At 46.9% G+C, this 12661-nt stretch overlaps 1 protein-coding gene across 1 annotated transcript in view; it reads left to right on the top strand.

Moving 5' to 3' along the window:
• Positions 1 to 11575, top strand: part of LOC149353244 (intraflagellar transport protein 172 homolog) — a 41988-nt gene extending 30413 nt beyond the window's left edge. Inside the window, exons 4-8 of the mRNA XM_089575779.1 lie at positions 711 to 854; positions 1175 to 1897; positions 10002 to 10219; positions 10886 to 11089; positions 11432 to 11575. Coding sequence (XP_089431905.1) covers positions 1819 to 1897; positions 10002 to 10219; positions 10886 to 11089; positions 11432 to 11575 — 645 coding nt within the window. The 5' untranslated portion in view covers positions 711 to 854; positions 1175 to 1818. The remainder of the gene's footprint in view (positions 1 to 710; positions 855 to 1174; positions 1898 to 10001; positions 10220 to 10885; positions 11090 to 11431) is intronic.
• Positions 11576 to 12661: the final 1086 nt, after the last annotated feature.

Raw genomic sequence — 12661 nt, 5'->3', positions numbered from 1 at the left:
TTTTAAGAAACCCAAGGACTGCTTAGCACAGATTTCAACGCCATATGCATATGGCTGCTACTAGAACCCCCCCCCCCCCCACACGTTTATTTTTGAGATCAGAATAGTCAGTAAGAATAAATATTAGCGAATAAAGAGGATGAGGGTAACAAAAAGAAATAAATCAGCAATTAGAAGCCATAAACTTGATTTCAGAGGCCCTAATTGCACGCAGAAATGCAGCTGGGAAAGTTTGCCTAGTGGAAAAACTACAGAAGCAGGCGCTAAGCGCAACGTCGAAAGATCACTTTTTTGTCTTTTGGCGGCGGGAATCTCTATTATTCCAGAGGTCTTCGTATGCAGTGCGGAAAGCTTTCTTCATATATCTTTTACAACAACATATATTTCCGGCTCTCAGGTTACTGAAGTTTGGCTCTTGAAGTTTTAATAAACAAAACAACAGATTCAACTTCCTGCCTAAATGAACGGCTATGGAGCCGTAGTTCTCGACCTATTCAGCTGGCAAGAGAAACATGACCGCCAAGAAGTCATGACTGCTTTAAAAAACAGGGCTGAACACGGTCAGTACTCAGCCTCAATACTGCCCCCTATTAGTGTTCTACTTCACGCACATAAAAAAAAAGAATCAAGTGACGCACTGGCTTGTATAACTTCCTACAGTTGAAGACTCTCTACAATGCCGTTTGATCATTACTTTTTACTGAACGCAGGAAGAACCACGACAGCCGAAGTTGAACGTTACTCGCCCGTGACAAATACCTGGCGGTCCGCAGTTCCACTGAACGAGCCGGTCAGTGCCATGGCCGCCTGTTACGTGAAGGGCCTCGCACTTGCGAGGCGACTGGCCACTCGTGGTGAGTGTCGTTTTACAGGCAAAAGTACAGGGCTTCGTCACACAAATTATTGATTAGAGATCGAAAGTTCAGCTCAGCTTGCGCGAGCGGCGCTTAAATTTGAGGTTAAGTTCAGATACAACCTGCAAGCATGCATAACCTGCCTTGCCCTGGTTAATAGCTTTCTGGTTTAATGGAAAGCATCTCTGCTGCTTAGCAAGTTCGATACATTTGGATGAAACTAACTAGTGAGACATGAAAGGGGATATTTCACGTGCACGTGCGCGTTCAGAAAAATTTTTTTGCAATACTCAATAATTGTTCCTTTATTTTGTTTGCAGGAGCGCTCGGGCAATCTGCGTCCGCGCGCAATCGTCATGAAACTGGCCAGCCCAGAGAGCTCAGGAATTTATTGGCACCAGATCAAAATGCCACAACACGTTCAACAGCCAGGGGGCGTATCGACCAAATTTAAGACACTTCAGTCGTGCTCGAGGCTCACAGCAAAATATCGGATCGCTCAGCACGTCCTGCGCGCATAAATGAAGCACTCCTACCAAGGAAGAGATCAGCTACGTGTGAATCTGCAGTGGAGGCATTCGGCGAGAGTTGATTGCGGTGTTGCTCGACCGTAACATGCGCGTCGTCATCGCAAGGCCTGGCCAACTCTGAAGTCAGGTTGTCGGTAAAGCCGACCTGAAGGAAGGCCCATTTGTGTGTCTAATTGAAGCGGATTCAACTGTTGAAATATGAAGTGGTCTGTGAGTAGTTAATCACAAAGGAACCGCTAGGCACTGCCTCAATAGGCAGCCAGCCATGAACAACGAAATACGGCCCGACAGTATTCGCCGTTTTCCTCCGGAACACTAGAAATGCCCACTTCTCACATTCTTGCGCATGCGCCTACTATAAGCGGAAACAGGCTTCGTGCTGTTGATTGTGAAGTAAGATGGCGGAATTATTGTTGTCGTAACAATTAAATGTCATGGGCAGGCTTCAACTACCGGCAGTCAAGTGCAACTCTTGGCACGGCAACAGCAGCACTGTGACCTGGGGCCATAAATGTGAGTGGTTCCGGCTTGCAGCAATGCGAACCCCTACTCTGTGATGCAGCGCGAGAGTTGGACATTAAAGGTGTGAAGCACGCGTAAACGTGTTCCCTGCGGTGGCCATGCCAAAGAGATCTCTTAAGCCGAGTAGGGCGCTGCTTTAGCTCGCTCTCGTTGCATACCCTCTACAACTGTAAAACTTCTCGGCCTCATTAATGAAACTAACCATTGCTGGCTCAAAAACTTGGTCCCTCGGTGAAGATGAGAGCAGCTTAAGGCCTTTAACAAGGACTGCTAACACGGCTATCAAATTTAGCAGTTTTTCGAAGAATCGTAGCTTCTGAGAACAGGAAAACCTCCCGCGAGAAGAAAATTATCTGGATCGTTAAAACGAACGCTGCCGACTGCGACAGTGCCCGCCAATTTCTGCTCAAAAAATTTCTTTTCCTGTAGTCTTAAGCATAAAAGCTGCCGTAGATACTACAATCAATAAAGTTAGGACTCTTAAGCTGCACCTTTAGTGACGCGATAGCGCCTTCTTTTTCCTCTTCTCATTCCTTGTCTTACTCACTTCTCACCTAAGCTCAAGTTGCAGTCGTAGTTCGTCGGCACATGGTTCTCGACAAACCCAATGCCACGAACGTCAGCATAGCTTCCGCGCTGTACGAACGGGCAGCAAGCCGCAAGTTTCGTGGTGAACGCGCCTGCGATGTGCGCTGCGTTGTTCGCCGCTCACCGCGTGATTCCTGCGCCCCCACACGGCCCCACTGCGCCCGAACGAGACGAGCGGGAGGCGCTGCCGTCGCGCGCTGTCTGTTGGGGCAGTAGCGTACATTGCGAGGAGGAGGTCTTAGTGGGCGCCGCCTGATGGCGATATGTGCGAACCAAGCGAAGAGGAAAAGTAGCGGAAACGTAATTTTGCTACTCGCATAACTGCGACTTCTGTAATTTCCATGCTCATAATTACTAATATACACCACAGCACATGTCTCTAAAGCACCCTTCTAAAACACCATATTCACTAGACGTGCCTTTGTTTATTCCAAACCATACAGTTGGCGGAGTGGTTAGCGCACTCGTCTCGCACTCCGAAGGCTTTGGTTCGATTTCCCAACTCGACCCATTTCCTACTCGGTATTATTTATTAATGCTTCTGGGATTTCCCGCTCACGGCCAACGCCGCCGACGCCGACACCGGCGACACGAGGCCCTTAAGGCTATTGTGTTAGAACAAAGCGCATGGCAGCCAATTTCTCATGTGTTGCGCACAGCTTGTTTGAGGAGAAGTCGAAATTGTAGCTGCCAGGCAAGCTGTGAGGTAATGCTGTCCTGAGGTTCTACCTTCCTGACAAGGTTTAATGCTCATCCATGTCAAAATAACTCGGAATCAGGCACGATAGCTTAAATGCACCAATGCCAAATTTAGCCCCGCCGCGGTGGTTCAGTGGTTACGGCGCTCGGCTGCTGACCCGAAAGACGCGGGTTCGATCCCGGCCGCGGCGGCTGAATTTCTTGAAGGCGGAATTCTAGAGGCCCGTGTGCTGTGCGATGTCAGTGCACGTTAAAGAACTCCAGGTGGTCGAAATTTCCGGAGCTCTTCACTAGAGCATATCTCATAGCCTTAGTCGCTTTGGGACGTTACACCCCAATAAACCAATAAACCAACCAATGCCAAGTTTACAAAGCCAGCTCAAGCTACCCACGCTGTCCTTAAACCGTGCGTGGCACGCACTTATTTCTTTCAATCTGCTTTTGCTCCTTCTCATCTTATTCCTCGCAGCGTAGTTCAGGTTTCTCACAGTCCGGTGTGAGACAGTTCTCTGGCCTTCATTTACCACAACGCAACCTAAAATAAACAGGCAAGGCGGTCTCTCATTGCAGCTATAATGCTCTCCTAGACTAAGGGGGTGTAGCGGAGTTTCAATACTCGGGCCTTCTTGCGCAGATCGCCGCCGCTAAACTAGAACGACACTCTCATGCTGCTCTGAGAAGGTCCTACAGTACCGCGAACAAAAGTGAAAACATATATATATATATATATATATATATATATATATATATATATATATATATATATACATATATATATATATATATATATATATATATATATATATATATATATATATATATATATATATATAGGTTGAAGAATGCAACCGGGAGCAAAGTCCGCTTTTCATACTCACAGTTGTCACAGAGACGGCACTGCCTGCAATAACGGGCGTAGTGCCTGTGCTGAGCAACCGTTCCCTTGACTGTGTTCTTTTTTTTAGTTTTTGCGCTCTGCGCTTATCCTAATATCGGACAGTTTTGCAAAACTTTGTCTGTAAATTTTGAAAAAAAAAAATAATAGTGCAGCAATACACCCACGAAAAGGCTGGAAAGACAATAGACAAAGTTTTGTTACTTTTGTAAAAGGAAAAATTACTGTTTTGAAGTTGGAATTCACGGTAGAGGGACAGCCAGAAATAGATTGGCACTTCCAAAGCTTTGTCATTTCTTCATACCTCCGGTAGTCATATTTACACTGCTTTTCTGTGATGTTGAGTGGTTTTGTCATCTGCTGCAAGTCCCGCAGCTTCTAATGATAGAAGACTGCGTTGCCAGGACTCGGGAATATATACTGAGAGCCCTTTTGGGAAAGCTTGAGTTTCACGCTAAAAAGATTAAATTGCGACGCTATAAACTGGGTGCCATGATGGATGACGTCCATGAAGTGCTAAAGGCTGAGTGCCAACTCACAGTTATGGACATCCATTACTCGGCCTCGAGAAACATCTGTAGCTACGCTGGAACTCTTGGCGCGCTTAATGAATTCAAGATTAAAGTTCTACCTTCAGATGACAGTACTATTCAAGGACATTCATCTATCAAAGTGAAAACATTCAGTTTTCAGAGCGCTGGCAGTTGCTCGCTTTTTGAGTTTTGTCAACAGCGCGCCACCAGAATTAATAAGGCACGATGGGCGGTGACATGGTGTGATGCCGAACCCGTCGTGTGGAGGCAGAACTGCGGCTACTCACATAAAAAAATTCTAACACCCATTACAACTCCATTATTCTTTTTCACTGGTGTCCACACTGTTCGCAATTTAAGCCTAACAGCACTATCCATTATATATAGGGTGTTTCACCTAAGATTTTACACAATTTTTAAAAATAGTTTTTTTTAAATCAAAGAGCGCTTTTTTCAGCATAGCATTTTCAGCGTTGTACTACATCGGAATACAGCTAAGATGTGCTAACTAGTAGGTTGGTTAACTTATAATTAATAGTTAAACTTTTTAACTGTTGCTGTTAGGCTCCTTAACTATTGAAAGGCGTGTATAGCCCACCGTAAGCGATATACATATCAATTTTTAATTTTGAAAAGGCGCTCACCCTCGGCGGTGTGGCCCATTAAATAATACCTACATCGCGCCAAAATACATGCGCTTTCGACAACCCTGCAGGCAAAGCGATTTCTCCACTGGACACCCGGGCGCCGGGGATCCCATGGACAAGCCCACCGACGGAGCAGGCGGTCAGGGCTTACAAACGCACTGTCGACGAATACTACACGGAGCAAAATTGGACTTAGCTGATTTACCACCGCCACACCCATATCGATCCGTGAAGCTCGCATTCTTAGCCGAATACAGTTTTATCTCCTACATACGCCAGCCAAACTTTATCTATACCAGTGCACTTCCACACCTCAGTGCCCAAACTGTCCACACACATATGCAGACATAGAACACTGCCTTGCACAGTGTCACGCAGCCTTCCAGTCCCCCGCCTATCCCTTCTCCCTACCCCCACCGTGGCCCATCTGGCTCGCCTCCCTGGATCTGAAGCTGCAACGTGCCCTCGTCGCCTTGGCCCAGGACCTATTGAAAGCGTAATAGAAAGAAGGTTCTAATAAAAGTGTCACACCACCAACACCAGTGGACGTAACTCGCCGAAACAGCTAAATTTTGTTGGGTCACAGCGGCGATGGTAGCCGCGTTTCTGAAATTCTAAAAACTGACATAGATACTATTTAAAGTGGGCTAGACTCGTCTCAGTAGTTAAATAGCCTAAAAGTAATATTTAAAAAGGTAACTATTCAGTATTGATCAGCCAGCCTGCTAGTTAGCCCGTCTTAGCTTTATTTCGGTGTACTATACGCTGACAATGCTTTGCCGAAAAAAGCGCTCTTCTAACTCAATAAGTCTATATTCAGACACTGCGTAAAGGCTTAAGTGAAACGCCCTGTATATTCACCCGCATGTAAAAGCTACGACCGTTGCTCTTTACTCTGTCGTTAAAGGTTCCTGTATAATTTTCAGTCCTGAGCTAATGGCTCATCACACACAGGCTCCCAGCGCGAAATTCTGGGAGAAAATGTGTTAAGGCCACTACTATGCGTGTCAGTCACCGCGTTTTCTTTTTCTTGAGCGAACACGAACAACTACAGTGTTCCTCTTTAATATAGTTCGGTTTCGGGGCTTCAACTTGCGCTAAGAATATACTGCCTTTTAAAGACAGCGCATTTCTCAGAAAATTGTGGTCCTAGTAGTTTGGAGCCCTTTACCACAGCACTCACCTTCGCATAATTATGCTCGTTTGAGACGGAAACGAATCATCTAAACATTTAGTAAAGAAGATAACCGTCGATTTGTTCTGTCCAGATATTTAGTGATGTGTTCCGATGTTTTCCGCGATGTTTTCCTCGGTGCAGATTAATCTTTCTCATGCGTTCCAGAGACCAATGCCAAAGAATTATTGAAATCGGAGCATCTAAACGAAAGTTCTTCTACTTTAAAAATTCAAGCAATAAATTAAGAATAGCTCATTTGCTAAAGACAGGACAAATAAATGAAGACAAATGAGCTAATCTTCCATGGCAAGTGAAACGTGTTGTACAATCTAAAGTTAGGAAGACCGGGATTTCACTAGTAAAATATCTTCAAGCGAGGTTAAAATCTTCATATTATTCAATCCTACTACACGCACAAGCCATCCACTGCAGGGACACTGCTGCAAACTATAAACATGTGTCGGGACTGTAATTTCCGTAAGATGAGAATGGCCTGCAACAGCTCATAATATGCCGCCGCAGTGCGTCGGAATAAACCATCCGCCTTAACTCCAACTGTCATTTCACAAAATTTTCTCTTCATTTTATAATAATTTTAAATACATTTTTCACATATTACGTTCAACCTAACAGTGCATCACTAGTTTAGCTTTGCTGCCTTTCCTTCAAGCCTCCACTGCACTCCCCCAGCGCAGCGGCAGTTAACGAGCATGGGGCGCTGGAATCCTCGTGTTTAATATCTCTCTCTCTGCCATCCCCGACGTCTGCCACCGGTATCTAGATGGTCTCTCTTTCATCCTACGTCACACAAGCTCTACCTTCCTTTGGATTTTTGGTACTCCCTGCGCCTTAATCGCAAAGAGGCGTCGTCGAAATGCCGCTTGCGTTTTGCTCGGGTCTTCTCGCGTGGACACGCCTTGGCTTCCCATTGGGCGCGCTGCGAAGCGACATAGCCCTCGTTGGCTTCCCCCGTCACAGCCCAACCTAAGGCGAGCGCCGGTGACAACGACGCCCGCTCTACGTGGAAGTCTCTTCCGGTGATGCAGCATCGCTGACAACTCGCTGTAGCGCTGATTGGTGTCCGCGGCTTCCGTTTCTTATTTCCTAGCGCGCCATTTCCTGTCCGCGAGGTTCTGACAACAGTTGTTGGTGCGCGTCTAGAAAGCTTCCGCGCCTTCCTGTTCTTTGTCGTGCTTGTTTTGCCTACTCCTAATGGCGTCTCTCATCAGCAGGATGCGCCCTCTGAAGTCTTCTTCTTTCTTGCCTGCTTCTTTCCATCAGCGCAGTGGAGACATTAGATGACCCTGGCGCTCTTTTGCTTCGCTATCCTTTGTTGGCAAATGACTAGCTAAATGAATGATTCAAAGACGCCGTCGGAGCTTACACCAATGCCTCATGAAAACGCCAATGCTCCTCATCAGATTCTTGTAAAAGCTTAGCCTCTCAATGGAAGGCACAGCTGAGCATGAAGGAAATTTACATGAGCGCGCATCGTTTCCGGTACGGTTAAAAGAGTGCACAAAGCAATAAACTTTTTACAAGAGTGGCTTTTTCCTTCAGACACAGACGAACAGGTCTACAACATTCGACCAAGGTGTAGTACCGGAAAGAAATTCGTAAAGGAACGGCAGGGTAGAGATTTGTGGAGCATGTGACAGGAACAGGGCACCGGGAGCAAGAGGGAGTGCGCGGCACAGAATGATGCGTGAAGGGTGCTGGTATGCCGGGGGCAAGGACGCCATGTAAAATGGAACTAAAAGTCGCACAATGGTTCACACAAGTCACACAGTAAATGATTCTTTTTTTTATTCGAGATGCTTGTAAATGATTAATTACTCTGAACGCTAACATTCATTAGAATATAAGAAGTTATCTTGGTGATAAGTGTTTAATTTTGTTGTACAGATTTTCTCTTGTCATGCCCATTAACCTTACATAGAGATTCCAAATATCATCCTTGGCACCTAATGAGTTTTTTTCTCTAGTAGAGTCTTTTCCGTAGTAATAATTTCTACAGAAAGGGTTTTAAAATTTGGTAGGAGTAAATGCACCAAAATGCCTCTGACAGAAAATGATACCAAAAGCAGGAAATAAATGGGTTCAGGAAGCAGAGGGGGTATATAAAAAATGAGAGAGACAGGAAACTGTACCAGGATAGATGAGAAACAGGTAGGTGCAGGTGATAAGATGAAGAAGCAGTGAAATTAAAATGTAATTAAATACGGTTGGTTTGGTTTATTGGGGTTTAACGTCCCAAAGCAACTAAGGCTATGAGGGACGCCGTAGTGAAGGGCTCCGGAAATTTCAACCACCTGGGGTTCTCTAACGTGCACTGACATCGCACAGCACACGGGCCTCTAGAATTTCGCCTTCATCGAAATTCAGCCACCGCGGCCGGCATCGAACCCGGCCGCGGTGGCTGAATTTCGATGAATTTCGATGAACCCCAATAAACCGAACCAATCGTATTTAATTACATTTAATTTCACTGCTTCTTCACCTTATCACCTGCACCTACCTGTTTCTCATCTATCCTGGTACAGTTTCCTGTCTCCCTCATTTTTAAATACGTTTTAAAAAACGGACATAATTACTGGGAGAAATAAAAAAAGAAAAATATGACAGTGGCTTATCTCTGCTATGCCAGGATATACATAGCGTGAGCGCACAGCGGCGAGCGCGCGCGGCGGGGCGCGCCAGCTGTGCACAGTGACGTCACTCGCTCCTCGCGCATGCGCAGTATGGTCGACCGAGGGAGCACGCGAAATCACAAATCGCAAAAATCAAAAATCGAGTATTCTAAAAGTGTTTCTACCGTGACCAGCATATCAGTCACGCAAACTGCTCTTTCAAAGAATGTGGTTGCTACATTAAGAAGCAAAGTAAGTAAATAGAAAAGTACAACATTATCTCTACTAGATTTTCATCGTAAAGTGGCACTGCACACGCTATTGACGCATCATTTACTTTCCGCGTGAGCTACATACTTGCGTCAAACTAAGCGGCAATGTTTCAACTTTTTTTTCAAAGGAATTACCACCCTTTGTTAAAAAAGATATTTCCGAAAATTCGATCACGAACAGCGCGTCCATTCTCCACCCTCCGCCCACAATACGTGGAGAATAAAAAATGGTTAGCTTTTAATGCACTTAAACCGAGTAGACGTGTGAAAGCATGTGTTTAGCCTGACTGGCTCCGTCAAACGTGGCAGCAGGCTTTAATAGTTTTAAGAGTTTAACGGTTTTGGAATGAACACATCGTGGTGGAATGAACACATCGTTTATCGTGGTGCCAGCCAGAAGGAGTGCTGGGGAATATAGAATTTGGAATAAATTCAAACGGCGTGTTACCTAGGGAAGTCCGCAATCCAAGATCCGCAAACAAGCGGCGGTGAGAGGGCTTCACATATAAAGCTTCAGTATCTCTTTCACAACGAGTAAATTTTGGGTGCTTCGTGGTTACGACCGATGGCTGATGCTGAAGAGGCGCGCTCGAGGACTGTAGTCCCAGAGTTCACTTCGCAGCAGGCATGCGCAGTGCCCCCGGTGTCCCGCAGGTGCTGCACAAGTACGTGGTATGTGCGCCAGCCAGCGGATCCGCGACGGGTCGCCGCTGGACGCCCTGCGCCTGTACGCCGACTACGGAGCGCCGGCCCTGTCGCAGAACCTGAACATCTACCGGCACATCGCTGCCAGCGTGTTCGCGCTGCCGGGCCTCTACGGTGCGCAGGCCTACCGAACCTGGTCCGAGCTCAGGGACGTCCTCCATGACCTCGTAAGCATCGAGGGGAACTGCGCTCCATAAACCTACTAGGGGACCGGAAAGCTCCAGCAATTGCCTATGCGCAGCGTATGAGTTCGATGGTGATGCTGGAAACATTACTGTAGACACCCTTTATCCGGGGCTGTAAAGGGTAGAGGAGGTGAGACTGATGGGGCGAGACAGTGTCGGTAAGGCCCAGCTAGGTAGCCGGGCGCACTAGTGCTCGCATGGTGGCCGCAGAGGGCGAGAAGTGCGTCAACCGCTCTTTGAGCCCAGTGCGATGTGCGTGCAGAGATGTTCATGTAGGCTATCGAAGTGAGGCACCATGCGGAGAGCATCACAAGGTGTGTAGAGTGTTCGGTGCTAATGTACAACGCACGCAAAGGAAAGGTTTGTAGCCGACTCGAGACTCTGTGCTGGGTTTTTAACCAATAGTTTTGTGCCTGCGTCGCCCAGCTACAACCTAATCGGAACAAAAAATCGCAAGGTCGCTGCAGCGTAACAAAAGTGGTGATATTTTCTCTAGTCTGAGTTTTCGCTACAAATGGAAAGAAAATGATCAGGCGATGTTTGAATACAAAGGCCTGCGTGACAGAAGACAAAAAAAAAAAAAAGGTGCCGCGTTTTCGCATGTGTATACGCTCGCGATGTCCTCAGCAATTGTACCCACTCGTGCAGGTGAAGAACCTCGAGGCCAGCGGTCAGGACGTTGGCGACTTCGACAAGCTGCTGCTCATCAGCAACTATTACGCCACCCGATCTGCGTGCCAGGGTCAGGAGACCCTCGCCGAGCATGCCATGCAGATCTCCTTGTCGCTGCTGCGCTACACGGAGTACATCCCTCCGGACAAGGCCTTCTACGAGGCGGGGCTCGCCTGCAAGGCACGCTGTCCGCGCAATTTTAGACCGTGCACGTACCCGTGTAGGCGAGAAAACGTCTGCACATGACAAAGAAACTTTAAAACCTCCCAAGTAGGGCTATGCGAATATTCTAAATTTTTGAATATTGTATCGGATATCGTCCTATTTGTTTCGCTGAACGAATGAAATAGTGCACATTACAAAATATTCCAAACAAATCGAACGCAATTTAAAGTGTTCGAATGGTTTTCGAACAGCAGGTGCAATTTTTGAATCGGGCACATCATACTTCTCTCCAACGGCTGTTTAGAAAACAGGGCCCTCTTCGCTGATGTAGTACAGCTCTGCCTTGTTGGTGTGCAGGTTCAGCGCCACGACGCGGTGCATTTGTGTGGCCGCGCTCGCGGTGCTGAAATATATGGCCTTCAAGACTGGGTGACGTGTGACAGGGTTCAGCCAGGCCCAGCAAACCCTGCTTTCATGCCTGACATCGTAGGCCATGGCTGATAACTCTCGTCCCTGTCATCAAATGAGATGTGGCGCTAGTTCGTTCGCCGTCGTCGTAAGTAGCAAAGGGTAATTTCCTGAGGCGCATGAAGTGACGACCACAGAGTGAAAATGCTGACTTCGTACTGCGTGCCTCGCAGTTGAAATCACTGTTGCGTCCTTCGATAGCTACAGCTTTAACTCCAAGAGTTACAGCGCCGCCGCTAGCTCTTCTCTGTTTCGCATGGACATTCGTCTTCTTCGAATATTCGCACAAGTAGCGAATGATCATACAAATATTTGATTCATATCCAGTTCGGTTCTTTCATTATTCGATTCTAATTCGATATATAAATTATTCGTATTCGATTCGGTTTCGAAAAAAAAAGTATTCGCACACCCCTACTCATAGGACAGAAGCTCTACAGGAAAACATGCCGGTGGAACTTCTCATTCCTACTTGCGCGCTGCCACCTGCAGACCGAAGCAGAGCAAGAGGAATCGTGGCGAGGGAGACCACTGTGTGCTAGAACTGTCACCGAGAGCGGACAGCAGGAACCCTTTGCTTCTTTTTTTATCGCTTCGCCCTTTGTCACGCACTTTATAGATGATTGGCAGGCGGCAGTGTGGCCTCTGTTGCCAAACCCGCTGTGAGGCGGCGTGGAAGGTGACATATGCACTCTCTTTTCTTTCCAGGCAATGAACAGAGAGGGAATGGCCTTCGTTTTCTGGAACCATTACCTGGACATATGCGAAGTACGTTGCCCTCGGAGCATCAGATGCGCAGTGCACGCCTGTTTCTTATAAGAGAGCCATACGCACGCATCTAGTAGGGATTCCCTATTAAATGGTATTGGGGAGGGGGGGGGGGGGGGGACTTCACTGCCAGCCGATCACGGAAAGCAGCATGCTGTATCTTCGGTAGCCTTCTGTTTTGTTTTGCTACTTTTCTAGTATTCGTTACTTCAGTGCGGGGCATTTTACCGTGTTCGCCAACGAATAATAAGTTTGGTTCGAAAACATTGAAGCGCGGCGTTCTATTTATCCTGAAGCTCAAAACTTAATTGGTATTGGCAATTGGTATTGCATGGGCTATTAGGGAGAGTC

The sequence above is a fragment of the Amblyomma mixtum genome, chromosome 3 (genome assembly GCF_055824585.1).
Source record: "Amblyomma mixtum isolate Tamu chromosome 3, ASM5582458v1, whole genome shotgun sequence".
In the NCBI taxonomy this organism is placed as follows: Eukaryota; Metazoa; Arthropoda; class Arachnida; order Ixodida; family Ixodidae; genus Amblyomma; species Amblyomma mixtum.
The sequence above is the reverse complement of the archived record's forward strand: the minus strand, read 5'-3'. Positions and strand labels throughout refer to the sequence as shown.